Genomic DNA, 22,152 nt, shown 5'->3' on the forward strand with positions numbered 1-22,152 from the left:
GAATGGTTCGGGAATCAAAATTGTCACTTTTTGAGAAGTACACAGAGCCCATAACATTCTCATTTGGCGAAATTTTCCACAACATAGTATTTCTCAGCTTTAGATATCTGCTGTTCTGTGGGGGTAGAGGGTGGATAGGGACTTTTCAGTGCCTGGGAAAAATACCCAAACCATTATGAGACAATGACAGAGGCTGTCAATCAGTGTGGGGGTGGACATGATGCCACACACACAAATGACACACACACACACACACACACACACACACACACACACACACACACACACACACACACATAATATGGTGTCTATATAATGTGTGTATGCACGCACAAGCACCCACACACACGCACACACACACATTCCGGGAGCATTGACCAAGGAGGGGGTTAAGGTCAACTCATTTACTCCTTGCATCCGTTTCTCATTTGAATAAGTTGTCCCTTTTTAAGATTTATAAAGAGATCACAGCCTGTGCTTTAGTCCCTGTACCTTCCTTTCTCAACAGCATAACATCATCAATAAAAACCACTCTAATGCCTTCTTATCCTGTACTCTTTATTTCTCTTAATTCTCTCTTTTTGCAGTGGAATGCTGCCTGGCTGACCTGACACCTCACTCCTGAGCAACCTGACACCAGTTGGCCAACAGAGAACTACAGAGAGGTCAGAATAGGATGTTACTCATATAGAAAAGCACAAAAAAAGAGATTTGACCTCAATGCAACAGGCTATCACATCCATTTTGTATGCCAACTCACTCACTTGAGTGGTCTTCCTCACCCTGCTGTCACTGCAATCAGATACGACATGACACCCTGTTACTATCCCTTTAGCAAAGATATATGTAAAAGGGCGTGTTCCACAAAGTTAACAGACACCTGTCACACACAGAAAGCTTACTTTGAATTGAGAATGCCTGAACGCTAGTCCTGAGGGAGCCTATCACTAACCCATAATGGAGCATACAATGTAATAAGTGACAAACTGAAAGCTAATGAAAGTATTCAACTTATAGCCTACTTTGTCGCCACAGAAATGAATGGCAGAAGCCTTGCAATGGCATTGTTTCACCATGGGCACCTTGTGATAGTCTGTTCACATACCTCTATTTGGAACATTCTAGTTAGAATGGCATTTTTCTGTGGTTGCTTTTCACCTTGAACCAACTTGCAGTACCTTGGAATCCACCTATTTACCAGCTAGTAATCACTAGTAAACACCTACCAACCACCTTACAACATAATTTAGCAACCATCTCGACTAAAATCTTAGCAAGTTCCTCACAACATAGCCTCTCTGGGAGCTAGCAAGTTATATCCCATAGGGTTATGCTAAACCTGCAATAGGCCTATACAGGGATGATTTAATGTACGGGCATTTCAAAGGGCCTCTGGATGTCTATTAATAATACTAGAGCAGTGCCTGTTCGGGTGTAAACCCCCCTCCAAACACAATGTGGGTTGCAATGGCAGAGTGCTGTTCGTCTGGTCCCCATGCGAAGAACATGGGGAAGAACCTCTGGAGCGCCTTCAAAGTGACTGCAGGCCCATCTGTGGCTTTCCTCACCAGCCCACGTCTTGCTCGGACACTTAGCTTTGAGGGACGGCCTGTCCTACAAAGTGCCTGGGTGGTTTGATACAGCTTCCACTTTCTGACAATGGATCCAACAGTGTTCCGTGGAACATCCAAACACTTGGATATTGTTTTGAATCCCTTTCCCACCTTCTGCATTTTAATCACGTTGTCTCTTACGTCAGTGTTTATGCTCCTTTGTCTTCATTTTCTGATGGAGTTCACGCCGAGCTAATAAACTTTACACAGAGTGCTTTTTATACCCATAAATGAGACCATTACTTTAATATCTTACAGGTGCACATTAATTAGTCCAATTGTGTTAAACCTGAGTTTGTTTTAGGAATAATTTGTCATGTGTGTAAACTTGGAGCTTTAAGAGCACGAGGGGTTGAATACTTATGCAAGCACTATATTTTAGTTTTTAATTTATTGATAAAAAGTCAGCGAAACACAAAGTATTTTGGCTTCGGGAACACGCTGCTACAGCTTATGGTTTCACAAAAATAATATTGTTTAGGAACAGATGTGTGAGTATCTTTGATAATCCAGAAATTAGTGACAACTGTCAAGGGGGTTGAACACTTTTGCAAGGTGCTGTATATTACCACTTGCCGTTGTGTCATGTACAGTAGCAAGCAAAACAGAGAACAAGCAGAAGTTAGTGTTTGATGAGCAGAGTTGACAGTGAGCAGGCATATGCACTGCAGGCGAGCGGCGGAAGGGTGGGGAGATGCAGGCGGGTGGGAGAGATTTGAATTGAGGCTGGGGATAATTTACATATTCATAGAATCTGGATTTTTAATGAGGGAGAAGGAGTAGATGTGATTTTCAGGATTTTAACAAGATAATTGAACTTATTTTGGAGAAGAAAAAAAACAGACAATTTATTATATCAAGTAGAGCATTTTATATGTCTTAAAACAATTAATTATTTTTATTATTTATTACTCTTTATTATGGCATTAATATGCTCTAGGCAATCTATGTGGCTTGCAGTGCCTCTGGTGTGGTCTGTTGTATTGTGGTAGTGTTTGTAGTGGTGCAGAAATGTATTGTTGTCAGTGTTTGTAGTTAGTGTCTAGTCAGAATGCTATCCATGGTTCTGATAGCTTTCTCTTTGACCTCTCTACTTTCCCAATACAATAGCCTATGTATGCCTAATGGTGTATGTGTGTGTTTGTGTGTGCGTCATAACTAATAACTAGCGTGCACTAGGGCCCGTCATAACTACCCTACACCACTGATTCCACACAACCAGGTTGGTGTTATTTATTTACAGTACAGCATGGTGGCTCTGTGTTAACATACGCAGCTTTCCAAAATAAATAAATACACATAAAACACAAACAACAACAATAGCAGAGTTAAAGGGTATCAGGGGTCATGGTTAGGAGGGGATGGAGTTGAGAGTTCTTATTGCAGTGGGAAAAAAACTATCTCTGAAACGGGTGTGTTTTGAACTGACTGACCTGTAGCATCATCTTGATGGCGTGGGTTTAAAGAGGTAGTTGGCAGGGTGGGAGGGGTTATCTTGCAAGCCCGGTTGGCTGCATGGGTGGTGAAGAGGGAGTCCAGAGGGGGAAGGTCACATCCTGTGATTTTGGAGGCTTTTTTCACGATCTGTTGGAGCTTGGTTTTGGTGATGCTGTCCGTGGTTCTACACCAGAGTGTAAAGGAGGATGTGAGGAAGTTTTGGATGATGGTGGTGTAAAACTGGACCAGTAGCTGTTAATCAAGTACAGTCGTTGTTGTGCCTTTTTGATGATGGAGTTGGTGTTGATGTCCCATTTTAAGTTACTGCTGATATGAGTGCCGAGGAATTTGAAGGAGTCTGTCATGTTTATGGGTTGGTCAGCGATGTGGATGGGTTCTTTGACAGTCTTGTTTTTTTTGTTCTGAAGTCAGTATCTATTTCCATGATTTTGGAGGTGTTGGGCGGGAGGTTTTTGTTATCATCTCACTGCTCTGTCCACTTCTTGCCGGTATGGAGTCTCGTTGTTGTCCGATATGAGGCCCACAGTGGTAGTGTCATCTGCGTACTTGAATACTTTGACTGAGCTGCCTAGGGAGGTGAACTGGTTAGAGTACAGAGAGAAGAGCAGGGGAGACAGGACACAGCCCTGGGGGGCACCAGTGCTGGGGGTTATTGGTTGTGATGCTATGAATGTTGAAATATACAGCTAGTCCAAGGTGATACATGATACGATGCTATATGATGATGCTTTCACTGAAATATACAGCTAGTTCAAGGTGATAGGTGATGACGCTATATGGTGATGCTTTCAAACTCATGAATATTAAAATAACACTCTCCAAGATTCTCACTTAAATAACTTTCCATTGAGTTATTCAGTGTTGTAGTACTCGAGTCTGACTTGAGTCCTGATTTTCAGGACTCGTGACTCAACTTGGACTTGAGCACTGATGACTTGGACTTGGACTCGAGCGTTGACTGCATTCGGACTCGGAAGTTGGAGATGAGGACTCGGACTTGTTAATTGACAAAGACTGTTTTTTTTTTTTTGTTAGTTTTTTGTAACAGGCCCTAATAATTTGGCATAAGATATTGATAGCTATATTAATACCGTAACATTATTCAATTTCATGCAAGGGCAGGCACGTGTGTTCCACCTACATGTGGATTCACGTGCATACCCTCATGTTCAGTGACAGTGCTAAGATGCTTAAAGAGACGCCCCGAATTGTGCGCTTTGCTTACATGGATTTTACATCAAATTCCAGCAAGAGCACTGCTAGATGTTTGATATGTAAACGAACTATCGAGGAGAAGACCGGGACAACCTGTGTCATTTTTGTTTAATGTTGTTTTTATTCGTATGTCAGCTTTTTTACGGTGCCAGAGTGGCGCACTGGAGCCAAGCTTGGAACTCGACCTAGACTCAACCTAGATGACTTGGACTCGGACTCAGGTAATGGGGACTTGACTCGGACTCTTCTTTGGGGACTCGGACTTGGACTCAGACTCAAACACTGGGGACTCAAGACTTGACTCGGACTCGAGGTTTAGTGACTTGACTACAACACTGGAGTTATTATCTTTTGCTGAACGAGGTGACACAATGACTATTCAGTCTAACGGCCACTGATGAAAGCCCTTGGATTTGCAGTAATCAGGAGAAATACAAGTGTGTGTCTGTGACGACATTCCCACATGAAACCCCAGTGTTTTGCATCAAACAGCAGCAGCTGGTCCACCAAGGAGTAGAGGTGAAACCAATGATCTGTGTTCTGGTGTTGTGGCAGACAAATGAGTTGGCAGTTTTGAAAAGACTCCTGGGAAGTGTATGCCAAAAAAAGGATGCAACCAGAGTCTTTGAGATGGCCAGAAACAGTGAAATGGCTCTTACACGAACCAAAGGGGGTGGCTACCTCTGAGTAATGCAGTGATTTTCAAGAACAATGTCACTTCACAATTATATGGATAATAATCATATAAAATAGCATTGCAAATGTGTGCCTTGGGGATTACTCTCTATAGCGTCTAATAAAATGTTTCGATTATAATGCTGAGGCCATAATGATGCCACTGCGTGCCACACTGTGTCAACAAGGTCACGTGTGCACAGTTATCGTTTGCGATTCCATTAGCACTGGAGCTGAAATCAGGACAGTCCCACAGAAAAACTATATTGACTACAACAAATGATGCCTTACATTGGTGTCCATCTACATTTTGCACATGTGATGTGTCCCCTCCACTGGCCACGATACAAATTCAGACATTTTTGTTTTCATATTGAAAAATGCCTGCCTGTTGTGATTTCAGTACGCACTGTAAGATGAGTTCATGATGTAATAATGGTGCTGAAGGATATTAGACTACCAACATGTACCAGATGTGGCCTTACTGGATATGACATGAATGTGTAACCAATCACTGAACACCCTCATAATTAAGCACTCCCACCAGGCAATCTGACCGCGTTCAGCACGGCTATCAAACAGTGTCAAAAATCCAGTAATGAGCACGGTTTGAAACCATTCCACACCAAACCATGAATTAATGGAAATGCCATTAGAATTGTTTCTCTCTGTGCTCAGAACCATCCTGCCTTGATGTGGAAGCGCCATTAAATTGTTCTGCACTCCCTGTGCTCACAGCGCCAGCAGCAGCTGAATGAGAGTAACCTTGCTCCTCTTTAGAAGGGATTTACTCTCAGCTAGCAACTGCTAAACAATCTTTTACCAACTGACTAATAGCCACTCACAAACAGCCAGCAGTTAGCAACTTCTTAGCAACTTCCTAGTAATGCCTTGACAGCCACCAAGTTACCACCATGAAATGCCCTAGCAACCACTTTGTCACTACTAAGCAACCGCCATTAACCACCTAGTAATACATCATCGGTAGCAATCACTATGTGCAACCATCTAGTAACCACCTTGCCAACAGTTTCAGCTAGCCCGTATATTTTCTTTGGAAATGTACTCTCGAAATAAACCTCCTTGTTGTCAACTGTTTGGGAGGCCTGGGGTTGCCTATCTATTCTTGTGGGAGCCTAATAAGTCATAGATCATGTTGGGCAGAAACTTGGAGTGTAACTAAGCTGATGAGGTCATTTAGCGTTTCAGGTTCTGAGCAGTAGATTACAGCATGATTAAAGATATTTAAAGGGAAAGATGGCAAGGGGCGTGGCCTTGGTTTAATCCCATTAGCATTTGAGACATCCTTAGTGAGCTGATTAGGTTAAATTCCTGTCATCCTAAAGACCTAAGTGACCTACAGACAATGTCTCACCAATGTCGGGGGCCACAACCACAACCAGGGAGTAACAGATTGGGCACAGATTTATAAGAGATTGGAGTTTGGTGGTTGGCAATATGCTCAAATTGTTGTGGCTGCAAGGAGAGTTATTTTAAAGCCCTGTCTGAAAATGTTAGGTTCATTGGATTGCTACAAGCTAAGAGGGGAGCAGAAATGATAAATCTTTTAAACTCACCAGCCACTGTGTTGCCTTACTCATCAACAGCAGCAATAATGAAACAGCATTATAAGCTAAACTGAAGTGAAATTATTCTGAATATTAGCACCTATCACTTATATAAAGCCCAATGTGGGTTTTATTTCCACAGCAATCACACGGGGGGGGGGGGGCAGCATCATACAAGAGCAGTTCTGTTAACTCTTCTACAAACAATGGGATGGTATCTTGCTCATAGCAGTTCTTAGATTGGTGATTTGAATGACAACAAACACCAAATGGGAAGTTTCCCACCACTTACAGCAGGTCCTGGGCACGGAGAAAGGGCAAATATTGATTGGACACTGTGTTTCTGTGGCGCCACCCCAGCAGATGTTTTCCTTTGGCAGGTTACACAGCGCTGTTTATTTTATATTGCTCTGTCTTTTGCCCTGAGGTCAAAGGTCCAGGGGTGCACGCAGATGTGCGCGCGCACACACACACACACACACACACACACACACACACACACACACACACACATACAAACATGCCTTCGGCCAGAGCAAAGACAGAGCAGAGATTCATGAGAGATCATGAAAGAGAAAGAGAAAAAGGAATGGCGTGTGAGAGAGAGAGAGAGAGAGAGAGAGAGAGAGAGAGAGAGAGAGAGAGAGAGAGAGAGAGAGAGAGAGAGAGAGAGAGAGAGAGAGAGAGAGAGAGAGAGAGAGAGAGAGAGAGAGAGAGTAAGAGTAAGAGAGAGTAAGAGAGGGGAGAAAATGACTCATCTCCAAGCCTCTTGTCCAAAGGGCACTTGGGCTAATGAACAAGGAGCAGGGAGTCATGTGCTGTCGCTTGGTAACTCAGAATTACTGGGCAACACAGTTAAAGTTTAATCCCGGCTGTTAAATTCCTCTGCACCTTCAAGTCATGCAGTCAGCACAGTTCACATTAAGAGTGAGCGACCAGTCCAACAATATATGTCCAAATGAATTTACTACTTATGGAGAACCATCTCAACTTGTTGTTCTGTAGTCGAATGGGGGGGGGGGGCAAAACATGAAATGCACCTTTATTTCTACTACCTACTTCCTGTATTCAATTTGCTATTATTTTGTTGAGTTTATTTATTCTGCATTTTCCCTCCTCAAAAAAACCCACACACAACATTGACAGAGGCACAGAATGAATCCCTCTCTCCTGTTGGCTACAGCTATCTAAATCGAAAAAGATGAAATTAATAAGTGTGGAGAATCATCTGCTTAAATTCTGTGTTTTATCAATATCAGGCTCAGGTACCACAACAAGAGCCCTTTTGTTCAGGTAAAGCGATTACGGAGGTACAGATCTAATTCTTCCCTAAGCTGATGACCACCAAGTCCTGACAGCCTTCAGGGCTTTACACATATTTTCTGGCGACAGGTGTGTGTATTGGTGTAAGAGTCAAGTCAAGTAAATTATATTTGTATAGCCAAATATCACAAATTACAAATTTGCCTCAGGAGTAAGAGCACACACTCAGACTGTGTGTGCGCACATGTTGGTATATCTATCGATCTATCTATTGATCTATATATGTGTGTGTGTGTATGTATACACACACACACACACACACACACACACACATATATATATATATATATATATATATATATATATATCCTGGTAGGGTCTCCCAAGGCAAATTGGTCCCAGGTGAGGGGCCAGACTAAGATTAACTCCCAAGAAACCCAATAAAATTACAACAGCAGAGCTACAGCACCTTGAAATGAGAAAGTGCTGACCTGACAAAGATCATTTCATGTTCACTTTATCCCCTCTTAAGTCTATGTAAACATGCCTCATTCAAGCAATGGACATTCATACCTAAATATCTCCACACGCTTCCACACCTTGCTAATACACCAAGCATTATTATCTCTGGAAAGCTGTTGATGCATTAGATAGATAGATAGATAGATAGATAGATAGATAGATAGATAGATAGATAGATAGATAGATAGATAGATAGATAGATAGATAGATAGATAGATAGATAGATAGATAGATAGATAGATAGATAGATAGATAGATAGATAGATAGATAGATAGATAGATAGATAGATAGATAGATAGATAGATAGATAGATAGATAGATAGAAGAGTGGAGGGACAGATGCATAGATGGACAGACGAAAGGACAAACACACAGATAAGGATAGAATTAGACACCTGTATGACCAACACTTGCATTGATGTATTATGTAGTTTTTGATTAAGGGTACAAAGGGAGCTCTGAGAGCACAGTGTGGGCTTCTCTGCTACACTCTAATGGCATTAGACTCCCGGCTGTGTCAAGAATGCACAGACCCTTCCACAGTAGACTTCACGCTGGGAACAGCTGCATTCCTGACCTGCAGTTCAAAGAGCAAACAACCCACACACTTGCACATACTTGCAAATACATACGCACAGAATCATGTGCGCATACATCCCAACACATGCACACATACGTGCTTGCATGTGCACCCGAAAGTTCACTCAAACAGATGTACACTTTCAAATATATCTTGAATATGGCCCCAGGCACAAGGACAACGCTTGTAAACATCCACAATCCTCTCTGGGAATTCTTGGCAAGTGAAGAGCACCACCCTGACCTTTTGGAAGTATGTGGTTAACTCATAATACTGTAATTATCAATGGATTAAGAGTAATTCAGTAATGACTCAGATTCCTACACAGTCGAGTTTATTCAGGTTTTTTTTAATTCCCCCCCCCCTTTTTTTTCATTTCTCCCCAATTGTACCCGGCCAATTACCCCATTTTTCCGAGCCGTCCCGGTCGCTGTTCCACCCCCTCTGCCGATCCAGGGAGGGCTGCAGACTACCACATGTCTCCTCCGATACATGTGGAGTCGCCAGCCGCTTCTTTTCACCTGACAGTGAGGAGTTTCACCTGGGGGACATAGCACGTGGGAGGATCACACTATTCCCCCCAGTTACCCCTCCTCCCTAAACAGGCGCCGCGACCGACCAGAGGAAGCACTAGTGCAGCGACCAGGACACATACCCATATCCGGCTTCCCACCAGCAGACACAGCCAATTGTGCCTGTAGGGACGCTCAACCAAGCTGGAGGTAACACACGGAGATTCGAACCGCCGATCCCCGTGTTGGTAGGCAATGAAATAGACCGCTACGTTACCCGGATGCCCCTTGAGTGTTTGTTCAGTTTGAATCAACATATTGAAAATGTTGTGCAGTGCTTGAGATTATACACAGATAAAGTTTGGGGTGAAGTGTCTCTTTAAAACTGAAAATGGAGACTTTATTTGCATCTAACCCAAGGCTAATATTTTCCTTCTCAGAGTATTAACTGAATTAGTGCTATTGCAAACATAGTTGATGCAAGCCAGGTAGACCCCCATCAGGTGAGAACCCAAAACCGTCAAGCACTTACAGCAAAGCTAATGTCCACTCATAGGCAGAAGTTTAAATGAAAATCGTCCAATGTCTCATGGTTTATTGTGAGGCATCACTGGACGTCGCCCCACCTCTAACACACATACACAGGGGATTAGTAATGGACTAATTCAATTTACAGCAGCTTAGCTTGGCCCCTGATAACCCAATGAGCACACAAAGGGAGTAACCATGCACAATGAGCCTGGCTGTGACAGATGTGGGTTAAAGTTGTCATACGTTCAGAGTCACAAGGCTGGAAAAAATTGCACTTTCAGCTAAGAAATTGGGTAAGAACAACCTGCCTCTTCTTTTTTTTTTTTTACTTTATTCTATTTTATTGCTATTATTTATTTATTTATTGCTCTACACTCCTCTACCATAAGCACACGTTTAGAAAGACAAAACGCTCTTAGATCACCCAAGGTCAAAATCGCTCGTCACACTGGGGGAACTCCTTTCAAAGCATGTAATGAACAAACTAGTTTATTGTACACACAAGGTCTTTGAAAAAGGCAGACTTGAAAGCAGCCTTGAATAGATCCTCTATGTGATTTTTTTTTGTCAGAGTTCTGAGGCTGTTACTGGAATCCTTGGCAGCAGGCACCAATTGTTTATTTTGTCCTTCCATTTTGTGGAGACCTTCACATGACGATGCTGTCGGCATGACAGACAAAGCAGCACAGGCATTCCACAGAACCACTGCCACTGTGCACAAACTGACTACCCAACCAAAGCATGTCAGTGATAGGAAAATGCACCACGGAGCTCATGAGTCCAGTACATACATACAAGTACATATAATTAAACTTTTGAGAGTAGCCAATTTGTTCAGTTACATTTATAGATTATACTCCGGTACACCCCACTGAAATGTGCATGCAAAAATTACAATCCTTGCCATCCTGAATCTGGTCATTGTACAGAATCAGTAGCATCTTTATATAGACTTGTGAGTAGTGTCTGTGGCACGTGTGAAAAGGCCACGAAGGATCATATAACCTTTTGACAAGCTGCTCAACAACAACAGGCCCACCCTGTTATTATTGGGTCAACAAAGTCATAGGAAGTCCTTTGGATTAGAGAAGAGGGGAGAACATGAGACCGGGGCAGAAAGAGAGCCCTGCCGTGCGCTTGGTGTGTTGGCCTGAGGCCCCCCTCTTTGTCTTATGGCAGTGTTGGGGTTAACTCCCTTGTGCTCCGAGGCTGGCCTGGGGTCAGGGCTTACACAGGGAGCAAGCAAGCAGTCAGTGGGGCATTCTTTCATTCTGGGCATGCATATGTGCATGCGTGTGCATGTTTGTGAGCATATGTATGCGTGTATGTTTTGTTGTGTGTGTGTGTGTGTGTGTGTGTGTGTGTGTGTGTGTGTGTGTGTGTTTGAATATGTGTAGCTGCAACCCACTCTGTGCTCTTTGACTCCACTGGCCTTATAAGGCAGCCAGTGCCATGGCAACCAGAGGGCTTGAATAGCAGTGTCAAATCCCTGAGCACACACACATGCACATACACACACACACTCTCTCGCTCTCTCTCTCTCTTTCTCTCTCTCTAGGTTGAAGGAGAGAGAGAGGACGAGTGAGTGAGTGAGAGAGCGAGAGTGAGAGAGGGAGAGGGAGAGGGAGAGGGAGAGGGAGAGGGGGAAGAGAAAGAAGAGCAGTAGAGGCTATCTAGGTTGCTCCCAACAGCAGTGTCTGGCTTTCACTAAGGTCTGTGACCGTGTTTTTCCTGTGCCTGTTTGCCTAATATATTCCTGCTGGGGCCAGGAGAAAGGCGGAAAAGGGACGGGCAGAAGAGTGAAGGCTGCAATAGTACACCCTGACTCGCTGACAGAGAATGCGGAGAGGCCGAGGCCTCCGGTCATTATTGCTGGATGGACAAGCACTAACAAAACAAGAGAAAGAGGAAAAAGAGAGAAGAAGAAACATACTTTGTCAAGTTTTCTGCGAGGACCTGCCCTTCTGACTAAAGGGCAGAGGACTGTTTCTCAACTCTGATTTTATTTTGTCTTTTTTTTTTTTGCTGTGACATTGGAGCCACTTTTAGAGCCACACGCTCTGACAATATTAGGGGAACTACAACTAGACATCATTTCACAACAGACAACACAACTGAAGGACGATCTTGGTGAACTTTGATGCAGAGGAGACTACAGGGAGTCTGTAAAAAATGGGAAAAGTACGTGTCTTTCTACCCATGTCTCAATACCACGTCAGGAATTAGGCCGAGTGTACTCTGAATGTCTTTTTCGGTTTGTTGGTGGTGTTTTTTTTTATTATTAGGTTACTGCAAGCATAAAGCGGTGCCCTTGAGCAAAGCAATACTTATTATAAATGAAATTCAGACTACAATTAAAATTCAACCTTCAAAACGTTCCAAACGTCTTCACTTGTGATATGCGTGAATCAGAAATTCCAGAGCGATATTAACTTCTTCCTCTTCTTTCCTTTTTTTTTCTTTCTTCTTCTTCACCATAACCTCTGTTCTTGTGACAGCCTCTGCAAGTCAAGAGTCAGTCCGGACTAGAACTGGCTCAGATCGGCAGATAACGCTTCCACACAGCGAGAACAGGTTGGACTAGTTTATAAGTTAGGGAAGAGGGCAGGGCAGTTTAACCCTGCCTGAAAGAGAGTAGTAGGTGGGTTTTTTTTGTGGGGTTGTGCCCTTTTTGAGAGAAAGCAGTTCGCTCAGAGAAGGGAGAAAACCAGCCAAGCGTCTTCTTTTTTTTAATTTGAGAGGAACACCGTTTTGCCCCTCTTCATTTGGTTTGTAGGTGACTTTTCTCGTTCTGAAGGGGAGCGAGTGAGCGAGAGAGAGAGGGGGGGGGGAGAAAGAGAGAGTCAAAGTGTAATTTATTGTTTCCTGTGAAAGGGCAGGCTGCACCCTTTTCTCCTGCTTGAACTCTGAACCAGTCGATGTGTCTGAAGTTTTTCTCAGACCTCGGGAGCCATTGATTCGAGGTCAAAGCAGAAAACACGGGGGTGAAAGGAAAGAAAGGAGAGCAGAGGGATAAGGAGGAGAGTGGAGGTAAGAGGAATTAGAAGCTCTTGGAGGAGAGAAACCTTCAGGTCATTTCAGCCGGACAGCGGGTGGGGGAGAGGTCAACACAAGAAGCTGGTAACAACTTTTCTTCACACCTTCAACATACTCATCTGCACCTCAAGGGGAAGGAGGGGGGGGGACTGCTTCGGACGTTACTCTGGAGGTATTTCATTCTGGTCCTCGGTATAAACTGGAACGATTTTGACACCAGAGAAGAGGGCCGAGCAGTAGGTGTTCAGAAGTGTGTGTGTGTATGTTTCACTCGCCGCTCAGTCGTGTGTCTCCGGTAATATGGCCATGGTGAGCGGGGGATGGGGCAACCCCAACGGGGACACCAATGGACTGGAGGATAAAGCTTACCTGAGGAGGACCAAGGAGGAGGGCTCTCCCCAGGCTGGTAGCAGCGACGTGGACGTAGGGGACGATGACAAGGCCTGCGTGGTGGATTGCGTGGTGTGCGGGGACAAGTCCAGCGGCAAGCACTACGGCGTGTTCACCTGCGAGGGCTGCAAGAGCTTTTTCAAAAGGAGCATCAGAAGGAACCTGAACTACTCCTGCAGGTAGAGCTACCAGCACACTGCACACAGCAAAGTGTCAGCCTCCTGTTTGTGTTTCACTGTGCAACTTAGCTTTGCCCCGTTTTGTTTTAGTCCGTCAACGCTCTCCGCATGGTAAATAAACTAAATAGATCAGTGGTATCGCAGTTGGTCAAAAGTTCACGTTTCTAGTATAACACAAAAACCTTGTGTTGCTCATGACGTCACATTTCACATGCGTTTCATGAGTTGATGTGGGCTTTGCAAACAGGTAAAGGGGTAACTACCCAAAACCACAAGGAAAACAACGGATATGTTTCTCTATGTCTTATATTTCTTACATCACAAACCCCTCTATTTTGATGTATTCCTACCTTGGCTTTATCGCTCCAACAAGCAGGCTCCGTGAAGGTCAACCATGACAGGATGATTTGAGTCAGAAGGTCAATATTACCACCATTCTAGACAGAAAGAAAGATGAAGAAGAGAAAAGAAATGTGACAACTCTATTTTGAGCCCTTAAATAAGGAACATTCAGTTGCTGAATAAACTTTTTTTTGCTATGTATGCTGGACGGTTGAATGGGAAGTTTTGTGTTTTTTCTTTGATGGTCACAGCTGTGGCCAAAAAGGGTCTTTTCTAAAACGTTAGCCAACATCCCCCTGCTGTAAAAGGCTAGGGTGTGCAGAGCTGATGATTTACAAAGGTCACAGCCTTGATAGCTTATAAACTATGCCGGCTCACGCAGTCCACTCATCACAGGGCCTACTTTGATGAGAGAGAGAGAGGGTGAGGGAGGTGGCTGAGAGAGAGCAAGCGGTAGATAGATAGATAAATAGGGAGAGCGAGAGAGAGAGAGAGAGACAGAGAGAGAGACAGAGATATAGAGACCGAGAGAGATAGACAGACAGACAGAGAGAGAGTGATAGAGAGAGCTAGAGATAGACAGCAAGAGAGAGAGTGGGTGGGTGGGACGAACGGGCAAGGTGACATTTCAGCAGTTGGAGGGCACGCTTAAGTAAACTGACATACCATCTCTTCTTTTTTAATTAAAACTTCATCTCATGTCGAAAGCATTTTTTAAATTCCTCACCGATAAGATCGCCTGGTTGCTTGCGTGAAAACAGCAACAGTGAACTTTTATAATTTCACGAGGTGGTAAGCTTTTATCTTTTCACTCCTTCACAGGTCAAACCGAGAATGCCAAATAGATCAGCATCACCGCAATCAGTGCCAATACTGCCGCCTGAAGAAATGTTTCCGCGTTGGCATGCGCAAGGAAGGTATACGACTGCGCCATCCTACCCGCAGCACCGGTTCTCTGCTGTGTGGCACAATAAGATTAGTTTCAGGGAGGTATAAGGGCGGTCATATGATTGGACGGGTGACACTGAGTTTGGAACTTCTCACGGTGTTTCAAATCCCGGTATTAAATCACACACCACTGAACGTCTTTACATGCTGACAAGTTGACGAGTTTTGTTTGGATGACTGCAACTGCACGTGGCACAAACGCACGCACAAAGACGCTACACACGCTCAAACAAACGCAACCACACACACAAGCAAAAATGCACTCGCACACGCACGCACAAACACATGTATACGCACATGCATATGTTGGGTCATGCTGGATGATTCACAAAAATTTCTGACCACAACATATCTGACATTTTACCAGTGATCTAAGCAAAATATTTGTACTGTCAACTTCAATATGTTTTCACTCTGCTATGCAAATCCCTGCAGCTGTTATGCCTGGGGGTTAAGGGCAACTAGAGGCCAGCATTACTGACATGCAAACAACGATAACAGCAAAACAACAGCAGGTTTGCAAACTGTCATAATGATATGTAGCCAGCTATTTCCGCTGTGGATACACGTAAAACCAGCAAGAAAGCGTAGAAGTCGTACAGTTTATGAATTCTTCTCGCGAATTCCTCTCATTCTTTAGATCAGCGAGCTTCGTCATTAGTAACTTGAACACAAGCTCTGTTTTCCATATGCATGTTTTTTTTTCTGCAAACACCCCCCTGTTATTAGCATGTGAACATAGAAAACCCTTTCTTACTTAACCAGTTGTGTTAATAAATGCAATGGGGGAAAATAAGTTGCCCAACAGCCATGTCTTTGTAACTGGATTCCAGTGTAACTTCACCCCAGTTGCCCCCTCTCCGCCTCACACTGGTATATATTCTCTGACCCTACGCCCTCTAGCATTCCACAGTACCAGTGGTATTTACCCCCATGTCAGTGGACACCACAAGCAGAAGCTATGACATGTATAATTTACATTGAACTGTCGGCTTGCCAAGGGTTATATTGAGCTTGGTTATTAACAAAGCGAGGCAGACTATAGTGACATGGGCTGCACTGTTTCCACATTACCTGGAAATGTCTGGATCACCTTCATGGCTTAAGCCAATCAGGGACGGAGCCTTCCCTCTTATGAGGGATTTTTGGCACGAGAATGGGGAAGCTATTTTGGTTGGCATTTCCACGTAAGACCCATGAGGCGTCATTGAAATTTTGACTGGTGATGGCATGTTAGCACTACTCAAAATCAAAGCAGTGGTATTGGGGCAATGGGATGAAAGTTTTAATCCCCAAGGGCTTCAGTGACACGGAGCAATCTCATTATCAGCCTATTTATACGCTTGTTGATTTCTACATTTGCAGTCAAGTAATGTTTAATACTAGGAGTGCAGCCTGTTGCTGCTTACATTCTGAATTTAGGAGGAAATTCACATTTTCAAATGAACGTCCCAAATTTTGTTAAAGAGTCTGATTGAGGTACAGTGTCCGAGTAGCGTAGCGGTCTATTCCATTGCCCACCAACCCATGGCTCTCTGGCTCAAATCCCTGTGTTACCTCCGGCTTAGTCGGGCGTTTCTACAGACACAATTGGCCATGTCTGCGGGAGGGAAGCCGGGTGTTTTCTGGTCGCTGCACTAGCGCCTCCTCTGGTCGGTTTGGGCGCCTGTTCGGGGGGGAGGGTGAACTGGAGGGAATAGTGTGATCCTCCCACACGCTACGTCCACCTGGTGAAACTCCTCACTGTTGAGTGAAAAGAAGCGGCTGGCGACACCACATGTATCGGAGTAGACGTGGTAGACTGCAGCCCTCCCCGGATCAGCAGAGGGGGTGGAGCAGCAATCGGCACAGCTTGGAAAATAGGGTAATTAGCCAAGTACAGTCGGGGGGGAAAGGGGGGGGTCTGACGTATGAAAAGAGGTGCTCAGCTGTGAAACTACCAACGTTTATATCAGAAGCTTAGAGAATAAATTTAACTGAGAACATCATCGATTACGTGAATGCCTCTGCAAACAGCGTAATAGTTATGGTGGCTGTCTTGCAACTGGGGGCATCAAACTGTAATTACAGATGTGTCTTTTAAGACTGAGTAAAGACTCAATGGGCCTCATTCAGCAATCGTTCATATTTGTTCTTACACACCCACTGATTTTTTTTGGCTCTCAAATTGCCTGACACTCAGAAGCAAAGCCTGATCATTATTTGTAATTCGTTCCCCTTAACATCCATTGTCTACCTCTTGCAACGACTCATCGCCCAGGCTTGCAAAGATCAGTGTTAGCCAACTGGTGTCTCAACTCAGGGGTTACCCAGGTTCTACACTGGTCTCTGACAGGGCTAAAACAAATCCCATGGGGGTGTAAGTACTAGGGTTTCACAGAATAGTCGACTATCAATACCGCTAGCTGACACTGTGCATCGTTGTAGACTAATCGTTCATCTGTGGTTTTAGCACTGTGCAGCAATAAGGCAGTGGCGATGCATCTACAGGAGACATGCAGCTGGGGGCGCTATTGCTCCAACACGGATTTATTTGGTTTGAACGATCATTTTCTACGCTATGCCATGTTAAATCGACAGAATTTAAGATATTTAGTGAAGGGGAAAAACTCCCACTAACCCCGCGCTTCGGTTTAAAGAGTGACCATGCTAATCACGTCAAGAGCTGCGCTGAATACCGACTTACATTTTCAGCCATGTCTGTACAGCGTGGTTTACGCCAATGGCCAACGTCGTTGTGAACGTTCATACTTGTGCGCTTGCGTGTCTGCGTCGCTCTGCCTAAAGGCTTGTTGGCGTTGGAGTTTCTATGCCACCGTGTTGAGTTTCTCAGACAGTGGAAGTTTGTGTACTCCAAACAATGGCGACTGAAACTGAGCGGATCGTGTTGGGAGTTGGAACTGATAAATGCTGAATGACAGTTGTAAACTACTAATAAGACACATTAGCCCCTAGCTGATGGGTCTAACCCTTTAGCCGAGCGGTTAGTGATGTCGCCTTGTGGTGCAGTACACCCCGTATCGAATCCCGCACCGGGCAAGAAAATAACCGATTACACAGTTATGACTGAAATTCGTGCAACGCAGAAAAGAGAGATGACGTCGGGTGAGATGGCGTGTATGACCATTGAGCCGACTGAGGCAGACCGAAGTTGAATTTCCTGTGTTTGTCCAGCCCACTTAGACAAGAAAATACTGTCGCGGGACTGGGTTTAGATGTTCTTATATTAAGTAGTTGGAGGCTGGGAATTATGGTGCGACAACACAGTCTCTGGCGTTAATTAGCCGGGCTAGGCTACGGGTTTAGCAACCCACCTTGCACTGCTCCTGCAGTCTGCAGACGATGACGGACGCTGGCTAGCCTGGCTGGGATGGTCTCACTCTGCAGACACTCGCACTGTCACTGGCTGCACACTCTGATCTCTCTCTGGGGGCTGGTAATCACTCTTACTGGTTCTATTATGGTCGTCGCTGGTTAGTCACTGTCTAGCGTCAGCTCAGTCGAGGTGTAGGAGTCAGGAATGTTACGTCTGATCGCTAACACGTTATGCTAAGCTAACACTGTGTGACAGTCTGTAAACCACTATAACAACTAACCCACGCTGTGCTGTGCAATGGATAACAATAGGCAGCACGCACGCATTCCTAAGTCTCTTCTCATTGGCTAACAGGGTCTCGCGTTACTTTAGTCAGACTGTCTGTTTGTCACTATCTGTCAGGGAGCTGTCCCGCAACACTACCCCCCCTTTAGATTGTTGAGTCCCTTCAACATAAAGATAAAATAACTCTGGGAACTAGAGTCGGAATTACACCCGGGACAAAACACCCGGCACACAACTAGGCCCGGAACTAAGGGCGTCAAAATAAACTGGTTGGGTGGTCACTATTAAAGTAGGACTCCTGTGACTAGCCTAGTAACCCCCTAAGTCAACTAGTCACGTCCGTCAAGATCAGTCTCGAACAGAGTCCCGGAGCCAGGCAGGCGGCCAGACTGGTCTGCCCCGTCTAGTGGTGGGGAGGGGCAGGGGCTCAGCAACGTCTGCTTCGGCTCCCTCTGGGTCAGGGGCGGAAGACTGCCCGCCTGGAACACGGGCTGCGGCCTCTCGGCGTCGAGTAGTGGTCGGCTCCCCTGGAGAACTGCTGGCAGCCAAGGGCGGAGACAAGGAGGGAGACACCTGGGCGCTCGTGGGGCTTTCATGGGGCTTTCGTGGGGCTTTCGTGGGGCTTTCATGGGGCTTTCGTGGGGCTTCTGTGGGGGGGCCCGATGTGTCATCTTCCTCATCGGGGAACACGTCTTCCAGACGTAGGTCGAGGTCGTCATCGCTCTCGAACCCCTGATCCTCCGCCAGTCCACCGATATCCTCCTGTCACTCAATCTCTTTGTCGTCCGCTGCCTCTGTTTCCGGATCCTCGAGGTCTTCTCCTGGTGTACTCGGCAGGTTCTCTCCTGACGCCGGAATCTGCAGCAGTGCGTGCCGCCTCTGCTGAATCCAGATGGGTACTTCCTCGGCGAGGTAGGGCAACAGTCGGTCATGGTGGAGGACTCTCTCCTTCCTGCCCTCTTGGACACGGTACAGGACGTTTCCCATCTTCTCTGTTATGAGTGCCGGGCCTCTCCACCGTGGCTTCAACTTTGGCGATTGGCCCTTCTTTCGTGCGTCGTCCCTGACATACACCAGATCTCCGGGGTGGAATGTGCATTGACGGGCCCGCAGATCGTGGTCTTTCTTGCTCCGGAGTTGAGATGTACGGAGACGCTCACGTGCCAGTTCGTGGATGTCTAGCATGTTGGCTTCCAGGTCAGCAACATATTCGGCTGGGGGACTACGATGGGCGTTGGCCTCCTGCACCCGTAGAGTGAGTCCTTGGGGCTGGTGGACTTCACGGCCAAGCATCATCCGGTTCGGCGTATACCCTGTAAGGGCATGGAGTGAGCTGCGGTATGCGCTGGCGAGGAGGTGGAGGTTCTTGTCCCACTCACGCTGGTTTTTTCTCTACGTAGCAGCGGATCATTTGGAGAAGCGTCCGATTAAACCTCTCAACTTGGCCATTCGACGCAGGATGGTAAGGAGTCGTTCTGGTTTTGGCTATTTGGAGAAGCTCACAGAGGTCACGGAACAGGCTGCTTTCAAAGTTGCGTCCCTGATCTGTGTGGATTTCTAGGGGCGACCCGAACCGGGAGATGAACTCCTGTAGAAGCTTCGTCGCAGTCACTTCCGCGGTTTGTTCAGGGATAGCTGCGACCTCCACCCACCGGGTGAACTGGTCCACCATGACAAGGACGTACTTGTTCCCGGATGCCGAGATAGGGAACGGCCCGACGACATCTATGTGGACCCTGTCCATGGGAGCACCGGCCTGGAACAGTTGCATCTGAGCTCTGCCGACCCTCCCGGAAGACTTGCAGGCTTGGCACTGTGGGCACCGGCGGACAAATTGTTGGACGCTGTCCGCCAGTCCCACCCAGAAGAACTCCCGCTTGACTCGGTGGCACGTCTTTTCTCTTCCCAGGTGGCCTGACTGCGGAGGGCAGTGGCAAGAACGCAGGACTTCTTGTTGGAGGGCTGCTGGAACTATCAGGCGGTAGACAGGGACTTGGCCGGTTCCCTCATCCCAGCGGTAATAGAGAACGTCTCCACGGCGTTCCACATGGTCCCAGCACAACCAGAACTTGCGCACGGCCGGACCCTCCAGGGCTACTTCATCTTGAGACGGTAGCTGGCCTCCATCCTTCCAGGCGTGAAGCTTCCTCAGCAAAGGGTCACTGCGCTGGTACTCTGCCAGCTCCTTCTCGGTATACTGGGGCAGCCAGTTAACAGTGGGTGGCGATGACTGGATCCCAGTGTTTGAGTTCTCGTCCACTGGTGGCTCGGCAGTGTCCACCGGGTTCTGGTCGGGTGTCGAAGGTCTTGACGCCGGATCCGTAGTCGCCGGGGTCCTCGTCGTCCTACGGATCGCCAGGGGGACCACGTCGTCGACATCCTCGTCGAACCTTGCCCATCTCTGGTGTTCACGTCGGCAGTACGGGCAGCCTTGGCAGGGCAGTGAGTCGGGGCTTTCTCCTGCCCGGTAGCAGTCACAAGTTGGCGCTGGCGCCCTTGAAAGTGCATCCGCGTTGCCATGCTTGACTCCTGCTCGATGCTCTATTTTGAAGTGGAACTGGCTAAGCTCCTCAATCCACCTTGCTAGCTGGCCTTCGGGACTTTTAAAGCGGAAGAGCCAGGTCAGGCTGTTGTGATCAGTTCTCAAGGTGAAGTGCCGTCCGAGCAGGTAGTGCCGGAACTGTCTGGCGAACCGGACTACGGCCAGCAACTCCCGGCGAGTTACGCAGTACCGTTGTTGGACTTTTTGGAGGTGGGCGCTGGCATAGGAGACAACCCTTTCCTCCCCCTCTTGGACCTGCGAGAGCACCGCGCCTATACAGGTGTTTGAGGCGTCAGTGTCGAGGATGAACTCGCCATCTTTGGTGGGGTAGGCTAGCACCGGAGTGGATGTGAGTCTCTTCTTCATCTCCTCGAACGCCTCCTGCTGGCGATCGGTCCAGTGGAACTCTGTTCCTTTACTCTGAAGCTCGTACAGCGGGTTGCAGATGAGAGAGAAGTTGCGGACGAAGCGTCGGTAGTAGTTGCACAGCCCAAGAAAGGCCTGGAGCTCCGTGATGTTGGAGGGTGGACTCCAGTCTTCCACTGCCTTCACCAGCTCGGGGTTGGGAGCGATCCCCTGTCCGCTCACTATGTGGCCCAGGAAAAGCACTTCGCTGCGCAGGAGATGACACTTTGAGGGCTTGAGCTTGAGCCCGCTGGCTTGGACCCGCTCGAGGACGATGGCCAGGTTCTTCAACCCATCTTCAACACTGCGGCCAATGACGATGACGTCATCTAGGTACACGAGGAGGCTCTTCCACTGCAACCCGCGCAGGACAACCTCCATGGCCCTCTGGAAGGTGCCTGGCGCGTTGCAGAGTCCGAAAGGCATTCGGGCGTACTCGTACAGGCCATAGCGAGTAATGAAGGCCGTCTTGCATCGGTCAGCAGGATGGACTCCAATTTGCCAGTATCCACTCTGCATGTCTAACGTGGAGAACACGGTTGCGCCTTCCAGGGTGTCCAGACACTCTTCAATCCTTGGAAGCGGGTACGCGTCCTTCAGCGTCAGTTCATTGAGTCTTCGGTAGTCGATACACCATCGAACGCCTCCATCTTTCTTCCTCACCAGGACCACAGGTGAAGCCCACTCAGACGTCGATGGCGTTATCACTCCAGCCTTCAGCATTTCCTGGAGGTGCTGTTCCTCCTCTTGCTGGGACCCCAGCGGTGTGCG

At 46.6% G+C, this 22,152-nt stretch overlaps 1 protein-coding gene across 1 annotated transcript in view; it reads left to right on the forward strand.

The window, feature by feature from the left end:
* The first annotated feature begins 11,630 nt into the window (after window positions 1–11,630).
* nr2f6b (nuclear receptor subfamily 2, group F, member 6b) overlaps window positions 11,631–22,152 on the forward strand; it is a 32,636-nt gene continuing 22,114 nt past the window's right edge. The window contains exons 1-3 of the mRNA XM_056276037.1: window positions 11,631–12,119; window positions 12,437–13,543; window positions 14,708–14,802. Coding sequence (XP_056132012.1) covers window positions 13,275–13,543; window positions 14,708–14,802 — 364 coding nt within the window. The 5' untranslated portion in view covers window positions 11,631–12,119; window positions 12,437–13,274. The remainder of the gene's footprint in view (window positions 12,120–12,436; window positions 13,544–14,707; window positions 14,803–22,152) is intronic.

This window comes from Lampris incognitus, chromosome 3, assembly GCF_029633865.1.
Source record: "Lampris incognitus isolate fLamInc1 chromosome 3, fLamInc1.hap2, whole genome shotgun sequence".
NCBI classification, from domain to species: domain Eukaryota; kingdom Metazoa; phylum Chordata; class Actinopteri; order Lampriformes; family Lampridae; genus Lampris; species Lampris incognitus.